Below are 16,961 nucleotides of genomic sequence, written 5' to 3'. Positions count from 1 at the left end.
GTTCTGTAATTTTCACATCTGTCAGCACCTGCTTTCTTTGGGATTGGAATTATTATATTCTCCTTGAAGTCATGGTATTTCGCCTGTCTCATACATCTTGCTTACCAGCTGGTAGAGTTTTGTCATGACTGGCTCTCCTAAGGCTGTCAGTAGTTCTGATGGAATGTCGTCTACTCTGGGCGCCTTGTTTCGACTCAAGTCTTTCAGTGCTCTGTCAAACTCTTCACGCAGTATCTTATCTCCCATTTCATCTTCATCTACATCCTCTTCCATTTCCATAATATTGTCCTCAAGTGCATCACCCTTGTATAAACCTTCTATATACTCCTTCCACCTTTCTGCCTTCCCTTCTTTGCTTAGAACTGGGTTGCCATCTGAGCTCTTTCTATTCATACACTTGGTTCTCTTCTCTCAAAAGGTCTCTTTAATTTTCCTGTAGGCAGTATCTATCTTACCCCTAGTGAGATAAGCCTCTACATCCTTACATTTGTCCTCTAGCCATCCCTGCTTAGCCATTTTGCACTTCCTGTCAGTCTCATTTTTGAGACGTTTGTATTCCTTTTTGCCTGCTTCATTTACTGTGTTTTTATATTTTCTCCTTCCATCAATATTTCTTCTGTTACCCAAGGATTTCTACTAGCCCTCACCTTTTTACCTACTTGATCCTCTGCTGCCTTCACTACTTCATCCTCCAAAGCTACCCATTCTTCTTCTACTGTATTTCTTTCCCCCATTCCTGTCAATTGTTCCCTTATGCTCTCCCTTATACTCTGTACAACCTCTGGTCCTTTCAGTTTATCCAGGTCCCAGCTCCTTAATTTCCCACCTTTTTGCAGTTTCTTCAGTTTTAATCTACCAATAGATTGTGGTCAGAGTCCACATCTGCCCCTGGAAATGTGCTACATTTGAAACCTGATTCTTAAATCTCTGTCTTACCATTATACAATCTATCTGATACCTTTTAGTATCTCCAGGATTTTTCCATGTATACAACCTTCTTTTATGATTCTTGAACCAAGTGTTAGCTATGATTAAGTTATGTTCTGTGCAAAATTCTACCAGGCAGCTTCCTCTTTCATTTCTTAGCCCCAATCCATAATCACCTACTATGTTTCCTTCTCTCCCTTTTCCTACTGACGAATTCCAGTCATCCATGACTATTAAATTTTCGTCTCCCTTCACTACCTGAATAATTTCTTTTATCTCATCATACATACATTTCATCAATTTCTTCATCATCTGCAGAGCTAGTTGGCATACAAACGTGGACTACTGTAGTAGGCATGGGCTTTGTGTCTATCTTGGCCACAATAATGCATTCACTATGCTGTTTGTAGTAGCTTACCCGCACTCCTATTTTTTTATTCATTATTAAACCTGCTCCTGCATTACCCCTATTTGATTTTGTATTTATAACCCTGTATTCACCTGACCAAAAGTCTTGTTGCGTCTGCCACCGAACTTCACTAATTCCCACTATATCTGACTTTAACCTATCCATTTCCCTTTTTAAATTTTCTAACCTACCTGCCCGATTAAGGGATCTGACATTCCATGCTCCGATCCGTAGAACGCCAGTTTTCTTTCTCCTGATAACGACGTCCTCCTGAGTAGTCCCCGCCCGGAGATCCGAATGGGGGACTATTTTACCTCCGGAATATTTTACCCAAGAGGACACCATCATCATTTAATCATACAGTAAAGCTGCATGTCCTCGGGAAAAATTATGGCTGTAGTTTCCCCTTGCTTTCAGCCGTTCGCAGTACCAACACAGCAAGGCCGTTTTGGTTAATGTTGCAAGGCCAGATCAGTCAACCATCCAGACTGTTGCCCCTGCAACTACTGAAAAGGCTGCTGCCCCTCTTCAGGAACCACATGTTTGTCTGGCCTCTCAACAGATACCCCTCCATTGTGGTTGCACCTACAGTGCGGCCATCTGTATCGCTGAGGCACCCAAGCCTTCCCACCAAAGGCAAGGTCCATGGTTCATGGGGGGGGGTTAAGGACGTAGAGTGACGATAAAATGAAGTGTTTGAACTTCATTATTCCCATATTATGGTGTGTACAGCTTGTGCCATACCATGGGAATAATAAAGTTTGAACACTTTATTTTACTACATATTAATGATTTTCACTTCTGTATGATGAAACTAGCAAGATACAACAAAATAAAGATGATAAAAATCTTGTATCTGAACTTACATTCAGCAATTAGACCTGTCCCTCATAGTACAAGTATTCTGATTCCCTCTCCATCAACATAAATGGATACATTTGAATTCTCTGAACCAGAGGTAAGTCATGAAAGTTGTCAATCTGTGTTGAGTGTGGTGCTGATAGTAATACAAAACCTTTTATTCAAACAGAATTTAACAATTTGGCAAAAGTCTTGGATTCTCAGAAGGAGCATCACAACTTCTGGCATCACATCTCAGTGAAAATAATTTATTTGCACATGGTTTATCCTAGTCAGTGTACAGAAATCATGATAAAGCCTTCAAGACATTTTTGTTGAAGACAGTTTGGTGTTGTGCGAAAACATTGCCAGATTAGTGACAAACATGGGAGCTCAAAAATATGACAGCAAGCAATGGAGGTTTGCATAGATTCTTCAAAGATAAGGTTGAAAGAAGAATTGCTATAAATTGGGAATGACCTAATGACCTAACACCAGTTCCAATTGTATATTCAGTACACTTAAAAGAGACATATAATATCATGAAAATGCTACTTGAAAAAGTGAAGTATGAAGAAAACTAGTTCCTTGTTTGTGGTGACTTTAAAGTGATTGGTATTCTTCTCAGCAAGAAAGCACAGTACACAAAAATGCCTTGCTGTGTGTATGAAGGAGACAGTAGAGCATATCATGAGCATGGAGTAGGAGAGAGGGGCCTAAGAGGTAATCCCTGATAGTAGAACTGAAGAACATTGCAAATGAGTGTTTGGTTAATCCAGATCACTTTTTATTGCCTTAATTGTGAATCAGATTAGGATTGATGAAGCACTATATAAAGAATTGGATAAAATGGGAAACTATTTCCAATACCTGTGTAGCCAATTCCCAAATCTCTTGGCTGCAAAGCTGAAAGAAGGGTTATTTTTTGGACTGATTATATGTAAGTTGATGTCTGATGAATTTTTTTGAAAGTAAAATGACAAAAATGGGTCAGTTGACAAAGTTTAAAAACTGTTGTGCATAATTTCCTTGGCTAGAATGCTGATTGCAAGGAAATTGTGGAAAATATACTACAGTTGTTAAAATGGTTCGGATGCAAGGCCCCCTAAAACTACGTTTTATGATGTCATACACATACAAAATTCAGAAAACTTTGCCCAACAAATTAGAGGAACATGGTGAATGGTTCCATCAGGAACTTAAAACAGTGAAACATCATTATCAAGGTCATTGAGGAGTAAACATTACATCTGACTACTGTTGGTGTACCACATGTGTAGGAGATGTGACACACAAAAGGAAGCACATTAGATGTTCATTCATGGGCAAACATAAATGGAAGTAATACCTCCACCTCATAAGTGTCCCTTTGCTTCTTCTAACTCATATTCTCTCATATTTGTTGTGGTTGGCAAGAGAGCCAACACCGTGTTACTAAAGGGGGTCGAAATGCATGCCAACATGCGGTATATGCTCCCGTAGAGAGACAGAAGGGCCCGAAGGGTCGACCTACATCAGGCCGGGGCACCCGACGGGCAAAGACAACATATGGTCCAGAGTGGGCAAGAGTTCCATGTCGGAGGACAACTGGCCACGGGAAGCGATCGGCGACACGTGACCCAAGGAGGCACCCGGCGGTGGCAGCGATGCGTCCACTGTGGGCTTCGCCGGTGGGAGAACAGGCGGCGGCGGCTGCGGTGGCGGCAACGCGTCACCATAGGGCAAAATGGAAGACAGCGTCGGTAACATCTGGGGCTGAGGCACGAGCCAGCAGATAGGTCCACGGGGTGCTGACCGGATGGCACCGTCGCTGAAAGCAGATGGCGAGCGGCAGATCCCATGCGACGACAGAGGTGCAGCTGATTGAGATGCTGACACACCTCACCAGAGGCCCCCAAAACCAGATACATAGCACTGCCGAGGCAGCGAAGAATGCACCCTTCGAGCCAACCTCAATAGTGGCAATAGTAGACAACATCACCTGGAGCAAAAGAAGGTGTCTGCCGCTGCACAGGAATCTGATGCGGCAGATATAGCAAAGACATCCAGGTTCGATGATGACGACCGTGGAGCAACTCAGCCTGCGAGCGACCATCTCGGGGCTGAGAGTAATACGAGGACAAAAAGAGCAATAACGCATCCTCCCAAGAATGCAACTCTTTCAACTTCAACATCTGTGACTTGAAAGTCCTGACCAATCGCTCAGTGGCACCGTTTGACTGTGGCGAAAACGGCGTGGTTGTCAGAAGTTGAATACCATTGGCCTTGCATTATGACTGAAATTCTGCGGACATGAATTGTGGGCCAGTGTCGGAAACAATAATCTGTGGAAGACTTTCAATGCAAAAGATAGCGGATAACGCTTGGATGGTGGTAGATGACATCGTGGAAGACATCCGTACCACAAAAGGAAAATTACTGAATGAATCTACCACAACCAACCATCAAGCATTCCAGAGTGGACCAGCAAAATTGATGTGTAAGCGTTGCCAAGGGGAAGTGGCTTTTGGCCATGAAAAGAATTTCCGCGACGGTGCTGATTGGTGTTTGGCACACACCAGGCAAGAAGAGCACATATTTGTAATCGCGGCATCGATTCCGAACCAAGTACAGTGCTGAGGAGCAAGTTGTTTCGTTTTCACTATACCCCAATGTCCTTGGTGGTGAAGCTGTAAGACAGAGGACTGTAACGAACGTGGTAGCACGACCTTGGACCGATCATTATCAGAACGCAACAGCAAAACACCGCGTGGAACAAAAAGTCTGTCATTGTGAGCAAAAAATTGGTGAACCAACAGGTCACCAATCTGTGACTTTGACAAGGGCCATTGCGTAACAACAAAACGCAGAATGGTAGCAAGGACAAGGTCGGCAGTGGTGGCTGAAGCTACATGATGAAAATCAATTGGAAACGATTCGACCACATCATCGGTTTCATCATCAATGAACATGCAAACAAGTTTGGAGGAATCGAATGCCCTATCCTCAGCAACAGGCAAGCGGGACAACGCATTGGCGTTTCTGTGCTTAGCAGTGGACCAATACAAGATATCGTAGTGGTACTGCGAGAGGAAAATAGACCACCAAATGAATTTCTGCGCTGCACGTGGAGGTACAGGCTTGGTCAGATGAAAAAGCTTTGTCAAAGGTTTTTGGTCCGTGATTATGGTAAAGTGATGACAATACAAGAAGTCATGAAACTTTGTAACACCAAATATGAGAGCCAATGCTTCTTTCTTGATCTGTGAATAATTTCTGTGAGCAGACAAGAGCAATTTGGACGCAAAGCCAATAGGGCGATCGTGCGAACCATCTTTGTGCGCAAGCACAGCACCGATCCCGAAGTCTGAAGCATCCACCATCAACAAGAGGGGCTTCTGGGGATCAAATGGCGTAAGGCAAGTATTGGAAAGCAACACCGATTTCAACTGGCGAAAGGAGTGATCGCATTCCGTCGTCCAGACGAACACAACACCTTTACAGCGTAAGCGATGAAGTGGAGCTCAAATGGAAGAGGCGTGTGGTATACAACGGTGATAATACTTAATTTTTCCAACCACACCCTTTGCTGCTTCAAATTCTGTGGTGAAGGCAAGTCTTGTATGGCATGAAGGTGCGTGGGACTGGGATGTATGCCTTGGGCATTGATTACAAGTCCCAAGTATGGCAAGTCCCGAGCAAAAAACACACATTTGTCCTTCCGCAAGCAAAGACCATTTTGTCGCAAGACATGAAATAATGTTCTGAGATTGGTCAAATGTTCTTCTTCCGTCTTTCCAGAGATCACAATATCGTCCAGATAATTTGCTGCAGTAGGGACCGATGCACAAACAGTTTGTAGATATTGCTGAAACAATGCAGGGGCGGATGCACACCCAAATGGCAGTCGTTTGAATTGATACTATCCAAGATGCGTGTTAACCACCAAAATGCGCTGGGATTCTTTGTCCACCAGTATTTGCAAGTATGCATCTGCTATGGCCAACTTCGAAAAATATTTACCCGGGCACAGTTTGTCAAAAAGATCTTCTGGGAAGGTAAAGGAAAAGTTGCAATCACTAGGTGTGGATTCACTGTTGCCTTGAAGTCCACACAAACTCTCTATTTTCTGGAAGGTTTTGGCAAAATTACTAAGGGTGATGCCCAGAGAGAAGCCTGCACATGTTCAATTACACCTTGTGATTTCAAATCGTGTAATGTTTTTGCGACCTCATCACGCAATGCGTGGGGAACATTGCGCGTCCTGAAAAAATTCAGTTGCACGTTTACTTTCAGTTCCAAATGTGCTTTATAGTTCTTAGGGCAACTGAGGCCTGGTGCAAAAATGTCTGAAAATTCTTCACATAGACAAGAAACACTGTCTGAAGGCACAGTCTGGTTCATTGTTAGGACCTGATTTACGATAGACAAGTTAAACAACTGAAATAACTCGAAACCAAACAAGTTCACTGCAGAAGAAGAACGAAGGACGTAAAATGACTCAAGTTTTGTTTGTCCTCTGTATGTTGCAAGAAGGCTGCACTTTCCTAACACCGGGGTACGTTGACCTGAATAACTACTTAATTTAACATTTGCGGCAAGCAACGAAGGTGTGCCCAGCAGTTTGTAAGTGTCTTGATTGATCAGTGAAACTGCAGCTCCGGTATCGAGCTGGAATGGTATCACTTTGCCGTTAATGTCCAAGTCTACAAAAAGTTTATTGTCCTGCTGACGACAAGAGCGACTGTCTCTTGCAATGTGAACTGACACTGCTACATAATCATTTGCGACTTGACGGGAGTTCCGGCGATGTCGACGCACACTATTTTTGGGATGAACACAGGCACTGTTAGAGAGAGTGGCACTGGGTGGAGTGGAATGAACTACATGAATTTCCATGGGCGAAGTTTCGCGAGCCTGAGTATCCTTGGTTCGACTCTGATTCCAGTGCGAAGCAAAGGGCCTGGAACAGTTGTGAGCTTCCGCTCTGAGCTTTTTCTGGCAAACACTCTGAACATGTCCTTTCTTATTACAATAAAAGCAAATAGCTTGGCGTGATGGGCAATTCTCACGCGAATGTTTAGTAGCACACTGCGGGCATGATTTGATCACTGCATTTGCTTGCCGACATGGCACACGTGGCTGAGAGCCTGGCGGCAGCGGCGCGGCCGGGCGCGAGGGCTGTTTACTGCACCGTGCAGCTCGCCCGGCAGGCCGGTTAACGTGACACACTGCTGGTGAAGTTTCAAATGATTCCTGAGCAAAGTCAAGTGTGTCCTGCTGATCCAATATGTCCATCACTTGTTGAAGGGAGGGATTAACTAGTTTCAAAATCTGTTCCCTTATATGAACATGAGAAATGTTCTGTGCAATTGCATCATGAACCATAGTATCTGAATAAGGGAGTCCACATTGACACTCAAAAGCACAATCCCTAGTAAGGCCTTGCAAGGTTGCAACCCACTCCCGATTAGTCTGACCTGCCGTACGTTTTGTACAAAAGAAGGTATACCATTTGGCAACTACATTGACTGAGTCTTTGGAATATGCATCTAACACAGACAAAATTTCTTCATAGGACAGAGTTGCTATGTCGCGTCGGGGAAATAATTTGACTATCACACGGTACGTTGATACCCTGGCGGATGAAAGGAGAAAAGGCTGCCGCTCGTTACCTTGAATTCTGTAGGCGGCGAGATGGAATCCAAATTGGCGTGACCACTCCGTCCAGCTTTCCAGTGCAGCATCAAAGGGGCGAAAAGTGGGTGCAACAGCGTGTTGTGACTGCGTTAGTGGTGAAGCGGCTGCTGCCACATCGTTTTGCATTGCACGTTGACCCTGGACGAGCTGTCCAAGGGCATCCAGTAAGGCCTGCGTCTGCTGATTCTGTAAGCGATAAAATTTGGGCAGTACATCTGGAGATTGTGGCGAAGCCACAAGTACATCATGGCAATTTAGATAAAAACACTTTTACTCTCGTCGCCAATGTTGTGGTTGGCCAACACCGTGTTACTAAAGGAGGCCGAAATGCACATATTTTAGCTCACGCAGGCTGGCATGAGGTCTGGAACATGACAAGGGAATTAGAATTGAGAAAAACGGACGTAGCTGGTGGAATACTTAACTTTAATCCATTAATGATGCATGTCGCTCATGACAGTACATGAAACACAGTATCAATAGTAACAGATAATGGCACCTTGCTAGGTCGTAGCAAATAATGTAGCTGAAGGCTGTGCTAACTATCATCTCGGCAAATGAGAGCGTATTTTGTCAGTGAACCATCGCTAGCATAGTCGGTTCTACAACTGGGTCGAGTGCTATGAAGTCGCTCTAGACCTGCCATGTGGCGGCGCTCGGTCTGCAATCATTGATAGTGGCGACACATGGGTCTGATGTATACTACCGGACCGTGGTTGATTTAAAGGCTTCCACCTAGCAAGTGTGATATCAGGCGATGACACCACAATATTACTTTTTTCCATTTTATTGTTCCATTTCACCTACATTTCCTGTAACTGCTTTCCAGTTTCATTCGGTACACTGCTTTTCAGTTTCATTAGGTACAGATCTGGATGATGGTGCAAAAACATGATACACTGTAGAGAGACAGGCTTCAGATTCAAGGTCAGTGCAAACAGCTTAGTCAGAAATTTATGTTTTCATACAACACCCCAGACAAAAATTCAAAATTTGTTGAGTTGTGTTATTGGGTGTTGTCAAACTTCACACACTTGATTGTTCACTGCACATATTTTTAATTTCCCTTTCTTAGTCTGATGCTAAGTGTCTGTGAAATTTTTTTAAAAAGTTTTTCACATAATACTATTGGTTAAATCCTGAAATGACAACAGTGAGAATTTTGGGAAAATTTGACTGCACATTGAAAGGATACACTAGTGGCAAATGAAGGTAGTGTTGTGTTTGTTGTAGTAGGTGAGAAATTCAGATCCACTGAAATAGAAGCTGAAGCTGCTTGCAAGACTGTTTGAACAAGACTCAGTTACAAGGGGAGGACTTAAACTTGTAACTTGATCCTGCTGTTGCCCACTTGACTTATCTCCTGACGTAATGTAAGCTTTATAAAAACACTCACTTCATCTCATTTCATATCCCCAATCATACTGTCAGGCAGCAGCAGCCAGCCGAGACACAAACAGCAACAGGGAAGTCACCGAGTTCCTAACCATGAGCAAATTTTATAATATCATTTGTGTGCTTTAATAGTTTAGTTTCTTGTGATTCTGCATGTTTATTTAATATGTAATAGTCACAGTTCTCACGTCTTCATTTGCATTGGAAAGTAAACCAATTTTGTGGCGTATTACAAGTTCTTAATCAGGGGTGAATTATTTAGTTTTACCTGAGTGCTGCAGTAGTCAGGGTTTTAAATCTCTGCTTGTTAATATAATTTACTAGACACACTGTTCACACTGAGGTTGACCCCTCGCCTGTGGTCAAGTAGGAGGTTGCCCCAGGGCATAGCAAGTGGTGAAAGAATTCCCAGGCGGCCACATGTAAGGCCTCCCCATTTTGTCTAACAAACAGGTTCCAGGCACTGTCTGTGGCTGATGCTGTTGCTGAGCCAGATGTTGTTGCCTGTCTTGTTTTAGAGGAAACCTCTCAGCGTGCAAGATCTGGACAATCACAGAGGGTGGGATTATTGATAGTTGGGAGCTTCAACATTAGGTGCGTTATAGGGTTCCTTAGGGACATGGCTGCCAAGAAGGGAAACAAAACCAATGTGCACTCCGTATGCATACTGGGTGGAGTCATTACAGATGTGGAACAGGTCCTCCCAAATGCCATGAAAAGCACAGTGTGCAGCCAAATGCAATGTGGTTGCTCACGCTGGTAACAGTGATGTGTGTCACTCTGTATCAGAAGAGATTCTCTCTGTATTCAAGCATCTAACAGAAGTGGTAAAGGCTGCCAGTCTTCCTTGCAAGATGAAAGCAGAGCTGACCATTTGCAGCATAGTTGACAGGACCAATTGTGGATTTCTGGTACAGAGCCGAGTGGAAGGTCTGAATCAGAGGCACAGACAATTCTGCAGCCATGTAGGCTGCAGATTCCTCGACTTGCACCAAAGGGTGGTTGGGTTTCAGGTTCCGCTGAATAGACCATGTGTCCACTATATGCAGGAGGTGGCTACATGAGTAGCAGGGGTTGTGTGGTGTGTCTCGGGGAAAACACAAGAAGGACTTCAACCACAAAGGGTGCAGGCTGAACACAGGAAGAATGTAGATACAGAAACCATCAGTATCACAGGTGTAAATTGTCATGGCTGTGTTGGGAAAGTACCAGAGCTCCAAGTGCTAATAGAAAGCACTAATGCTCAAATCGTTGTAGGCACTGAAAACTGGCTAAAGCCAGAGATAAACTCAGCTGAAATTTTTGTGAAGAACCTAATGGTGTTCCAAAAGGATAGGCTAAACATGGTTGGTGGCGTTTTTGTTGCTGTTAGAAGTAGTTTATCTCATTGCAAAATTGAAGTAGAGAGTGCCTGTGAGTTAGTATGGTCAGAGGTCATTGTTGGAAATTGGAATGAAATAATAACTGGATCCCTTTACTGGCCTCCCAATTCAGATGATACAGTTGATGAAAGGTTGAAAGAAAACTAGAGTTTGATTTCAAACATGTAACCAACTCATAAAATTATAGTTGGTAGTGACTTTAATTTACCCTCAATTTATTAGCAAACATACATGTTTAATTCCAGAGCTACGCATAACACATCATGCAAAATTGTGTTAAATGCATTCTCTGAAAATTATTTCAAGCAGTTAGTTCACGAGCCCATGAGAATAATAAACAGTTGTGAAAACACACTTGACCTCTTAGTTAATAACGAGCATCAAAATGGATATAGAGATTAGTGAACACAGGGTTTTCATAGCAAGACTGAATATTGTAGCCCCTAAATCCTCCAAAAATAAGCACAAAATAGACCTATTCAAAAAAGCAGATAAAAATTCACTTTATGCCTTCTTGAAAGACAATCTCCACTCATTCCAAATTAATGATGTATGTGTAGACCAGAAGTGGCTTGAATTCAGAGAAATAGTATCAGCAGCAATTTAGAGATTTATACCAAATAAATTAGCAATTGACGGAGCTGATCATCCTTGGTATACAAAACGGGTTAGAACACTGTTGCAGAAACAACAAAACAAACATGCCAAATTCAGACAGTCACATAATCACCAAGATTGGTGATCTTGCACAGAAGCTCAAAATTTAGCACGGACTTCAATGTGAGATGCTTGTAACAGTTTCTGCAATGATACTTTGCCTGACAGAAATTCCAAAGAGATTCTGGTCGTATGTGGAGTATGTCAGTGGCAAGAAACAATCAGTGCCTTCTCTGCATGGTATCAATGGAGATTCTGTTGAAGACAATGCTGCCAAAACAGAGTTACTAAACACAGCCTCCTGAACTGCCTTCACAAAAGAAGACAAAGTAAATATTCCAGAATTCAAGTCAGGAACAGCTGCCAACATGAATTAATGTAGAAGTAAATATCCTTGCAGTAGTGAAGCAACATAAATAAATAATTTAAATAAAAGCAAGTCTTCTGTTCCAGACTGTATACCAATTAGGTTCCTTTCAGAGTATGCTGATGCATTAGCTCCATACTTGACAATCATATACAACTATTCGCTCGATGAAAGATCCATATCTAAAGACTGGACAGTTCCACAGGTCACACCAATATTCCAGAAAGGTAGTAGGAGTTATCCAATTAATTACAGGCCCATATTATTATGCAGCAAGATTCTGGCACATATATTGTGTTTGAACATTATGGATTACCTCGAAGGAAATGATCTATTGACACACAGTCAACACGAGTTTAGAAAACATCATTCTTGTGAAACACAAGTAGCTCTTTATTCGCATGAAGTGTTGAGTGCCTTGAATTTCAAGAAGGCTTTTGACATTGTACCACACAAGTGGCTTATAGTGAAATTGCATGCTTATGGAATATCGTCTCAGTTATGTGACTGGATTTGTGACTTCCTGACAGAGATGTCACAGTTCATAGTAATACACAAAGTCATTGAGTAAAACAGAAGTGATATCTTGCATTCCCAAAGGTGGTGTTATAGGCCCTTTGCTGTTCCTTATCTATATAAATGATTTGGGAGACATTCTGAGCAGTCATCTTAGGTTGTTTGCAGATGACACTGTCATTTATCCACTAATAAAGTTATCATAAGTTCAAAAGAAATTGTAAAAGATTTAGAATAGGTATCTGAATGGTGAAAAAATTGGCAGTTGGCCATAGTTAACGAAGAGTGTGAGGTCATCCACATGAGTGGTAAAAGGAATCCATTAAACTTCAGTTACACAATAAATCAGTCAAATCTAAAGGCCATAAATTCAACTAAATAACTAGGAATTACAATTACAAACAACTTAAATTGGAAGGTTCACATAGAAAATATTGTGGGGAAGGCTAACCAAAGACTGTGTTTTATTGGCAGGACACTTAGAAAATGTAACAGATCTACTAAGGAGACTTCCTACACTATGCTTTTCCATCCTCTTTTAGAATACTGCTGCGCAGTGTTGGATCCTTACCAGATAGGACTGATGGAGTACATCAAAAAAGTTCAAAGAAGACAGCACATTTTGTACTGTCACGAAATATGGGAGAGAGTGTTACTGAAATGATACAGGATTTGGGCTGTACATCATTAAAAGAAAGGCATCTTTCGTTGCAACGGAATCTTCTCACAAGATTCCAATCACCAACTTTCTCCTCGGAATGCAAAAATATTTTGTTGACACAGACCTACATAGGGAGAAACTATCCCCATGCAAAAATAAGGGTAATCAGAGCTCGTATGGAAAGATATAGGTGTTCGTTATTTCCGCACACTGTAAGACATGGGAATAATAGAGAATTGTGAAGGTGGTTAGATGAACCCTCTGCCAGGCACTTAAATGTGATTTTCAGAGTATCCATGTAGATGTAGATGTAGATCTTTGGAGGAGACTTTGACCTCATTATAATCTTGTTAGTGGTTGGTATGACAAGACATCCTGTGAAACCTTACTGCCCTCTCTGAGAGCTACATAGTTCAGAACTCCACTCATGATGTATTGGATCTAATGGTGACAAATACACCCCACCTCTTTGAGGATGTCTGCACTGAAACTGATATCAATGACCATGAGATAGATTACCAAAGTTCAAAGTGCAACTCCAGCACATAGGAAGTATATATATTCAGTAAACTACATAAAGAGCCAGTAGTGTTAATTTCAGTGAGGAACCAAACATTTAGTTCTGAAGAGAAGCACATTGAAGTACTGTGCCTCAGGTTTAGATGAATGGTTGACCATGTGGTGAATTGATATGTCCCTAGTAGAATAGTTCACAATGAGGGGGGGGGGGGGGGGGCATCTATGGTGTACAGTCACTCTGAAGAAACGTGTAAAGAAAACCGTTGCAAAATACATGTAAAATGAAGCATAGGTCTATAGATAGAGAGATGCTGAGTGAATCTAGACACAGCAACAATCAGTATTGTTATAGCGAAATTGAAATAGATAGTCCCTGTGAGTTAATATGGGTGGAGGTTATACTTGTCAACAAGAATAAATTAATAATTAATTGCTTCCTCTTACCAAACCCCTGGCTCAGATGATTCAGTTGATGAACAGATCAAAGAAAACTTGAGCCTCATTTCAAATAGGTATCCCACTCTTACAATTATAGTCAGTGGCGACTTCAATCTGTCCTTCATATGTTTGTGAAAATTCATGCCCAAATCTGGTGTTAGATATAAAACACTGTCAGAAATTATGCTAAAGGCTTCCTCTGAAAACACTTTTGAGCAGTTAGTTTAGGAGCTGACTTGAAGTGGAAATGGTTGTGAAAACATATTTGACCTCTTAGCAACAAATAATCATGAGCAAATAGGGAGCACCATGGTGGATACAGGGTTTAGTAACCACAAGTTCATTGTAGTGACACTGACCACCACAACATCTAAATCAATTCAAAAGAAGCACAAAATATATTTGTTTAAAATGTAGATAAAAATTCGCTTGACACCTTCGTAAGAGACAGTCTCAACTCTTTCCAAACTAACTATGTAAGGGTAGACCAGATGTGGCTTCAACACAAGGAATTAGTGTTTGTGGCAATTGACAGATTTATGCTGAGTAAATTAATAACAGACAGTATTGATCCACCATAGTACACAAAACAGGTCAGAACAGTTGCAGAAGCAGTGAAAAAAGGATGCTAAATTTAAAAGAACACACAATCCTTAATACTGATGATATTTTCCTGAAACTTGAAACTTAGTGCAGAATCCATGCATGATGCTCTTAATAGCTTCCACAATAAAACTTTGTCTCAAAATCTGACAGAAAATCCTAAGATATTCTGGTCACATGTGAAATACACCTGTGGCAAGATGCAATCAGTACCTCCACTGTGCAATACCAATGATAGTGTCACTGGTGACAGCTTCAATAAAGCGGAGTTATTATACTTAGTTTTGAGAAAATCTGTCACTAAAGAAGACAAAGTAAATATCTCAAAATATGAATTTATAACAGCTGCCAGCATGAGCTACATAACTGTGGATGTCCATGGAGTAATGAAGCAGCTTAAATAACTAAGTAAAGGAAGGTCTTCTGATTCAGATCAACAGGGATCTCAAACTAATCCATATTTGTAGATTTCCATGAGGCTTATGATACCATTCCTCACAAGAAATCTCTAATCAAACTGTATGTGTATGGAGCATCATTTCAGTTGTGTGACTGGATTTGTGATTTCCTGTCAGAAATGTCACAGCCTGTAGTAATCACTGGAAAATCATTGACTAAAGTAGAAGTGATATCCAGCATTCTCCTAGCAGGTGTTATAACCCCTCTGCTGTTCCTCAGCTGTAAAATGATTTAGGAAACAATCTGAAAGCTCTCTTAGATTGTTGGCAGATGATGCTATCATTTACTGTATTGTAAATTCACCAGAAAATTAAAACAAATTGCAAAATGATTTAGACTAAATATCCACATGATGCAAAAAGCAACAGTTGTCTCTGAATAAGGAAAAATGTGTGGCCATCCACAGGTATATGAAAAGAAATACATTAAATGTTGGCTATATAATAAACTGCACAACTTTAAAGGCTGTCAGTTCAACTCAATGCCTAGGAAAATCAATTATGGACAACTTAAATTGGAGCAATGACATAGATAATGCAGTGGACCAGAGCCTATTTTTTATTGGCAGAATGCTTAGAAGATGCAACAGGTCTACGAAAGAGACTACCTACACTATCCATGTCCATGCTTAGCTAGAATATTGCTGGGTAGTTGTGGATCCTTACCAGATAGGATTGATGGAGGAAATCAAAAAAGACCAAAGGACAGCTCATTTTAAATCAACACAGAGTAGTGGAGAGAGTGTCATGGACATGATAACCAAGTTAGTGTGGTAACCAGTAAAACAAAAACATTTTTAACTGCAACAAGATCTTTTCACAAAATTTCAATCACCAACTTTCTCCTCTGAATGAGAAAATATTTTCATGTCATCAACCTAACATTGGGAGGGTTTGAAGAATCCTCTGTCAGGTACTTAAGTGTGAATTGCAGAGCAGTCATTTATATGAAAATCAGTGAAATTTTTTGTCTAAATTCTCTTATCCAAATGAAGTTCTCATTTGACTTTATTTTTTGCTACAGGTATTCAACAATCACCTGCTGTCGGGCGTGCCGTTATGGAAATGATGTTTGAAGGTGGATTCAAAACAATAGACTTGAGACGTTTTGGATTTGAAAGGCTTATACATAATGAGTTGCTGAGGGAAGTGAACATCATATGATTGCAAATCATTATGTTATGTTAATGAGATCTGAATATTACATAATAATGTAATTATAAAACTTTGAATTTTCTGATCTGAATATAAAAATAAGTTTGCCATTGCAAAACATTGTATTATAAGAATGTACAAATATTCAAGCATATGACAAAAGAGGAAAATTACTTCAACATTCTAAAATATGAAATTGCTGACAGAAATGATCATATGACTGCAAATTATTATATTATATGTTCATGAGATCTGAATATTAAATAATAGGATAATTATGAAACTGTTTTTTTCTGATCTGAATATAAACATGTATGCCATTGTAAAAAACTGTATTATAAGAATGCACAAATATTCAAACAGATATTAAAGAGGAATATTTATTCAACAAACAACAACAAATAAGTTAATTTTGTCTTCCTGCTAATGCAGAGTTAATAGGTAGCAAGGTGGGGTAGCAATTCATGTAAAGAAAAGTACCAGTTTTACTATTCTACTTGGCTTGACTAGAACAAACATCAAAAAATGACTGTGACATTTAAGCTATAAAAATTACTAAGTTTGACTTGGTTATTGCTGCAGTTCACTGGTCACTACATGGAATTTTGAACTTTCCATGAATGAACTGAACTTTGCTATATCCTACAAATTAATTTCTAAAGTAATTGCTGCTACTACATATCAGACACTTGCAACACAGTTATATATCACTCTCTAGTCAAGAAGAGCTTAACTTCATTAAAAAATTTCAATGTAAGCTTAAGTTACCATCTGGCTCAAATATTAAGCTCGAAATTAAAAGGAAGTATTGGGAACAACATGTCTTTAGAAACTACCTGTAAATGCTTTAGTCAGGATAACATAAACTACTACTACAGTTTCCTAAACAAAGAACACTGGTCACAGGTTTATAAAATTAATGACCTAAATGTCATAATATTATGAAAAGGATAGC

General features: G+C 40.6%; 1 protein-coding gene across 1 annotated transcript in view; it reads left to right on the top strand.

The window, feature by feature from the left end:
• LOC126266841 (FAD-dependent oxidoreductase domain-containing protein 1-like) overlaps positions 1 to 16,408 on the top strand; it is a 176,409-nt gene extending 160,001 nt beyond the window's left edge. The window contains exon 9 of the mRNA XM_049971409.1: positions 15,876 to 16,408. Within this exon, the coding sequence (XP_049827366.1) occupies positions 15,876 to 16,015 (140 nt within the window). The 3' untranslated portion in view covers positions 16,016 to 16,408. The remainder of the gene's footprint in view (positions 1 to 15,875) is intronic.
• The last annotated feature ends 553 nt before the right edge of the window (positions 16,409 to 16,961 follow it).

The sequence above is a fragment of the Schistocerca gregaria genome, chromosome 4, assembly GCF_023897955.1.
Source record: "Schistocerca gregaria isolate iqSchGreg1 chromosome 4, iqSchGreg1.2, whole genome shotgun sequence".
NCBI classification, from domain to species: domain Eukaryota; kingdom Metazoa; phylum Arthropoda; class Insecta; order Orthoptera; family Acrididae; genus Schistocerca; species Schistocerca gregaria.
Note: the sequence above shows the minus strand (reverse complement) of the source record. Positions and strands in the feature narration are given on the sequence as shown.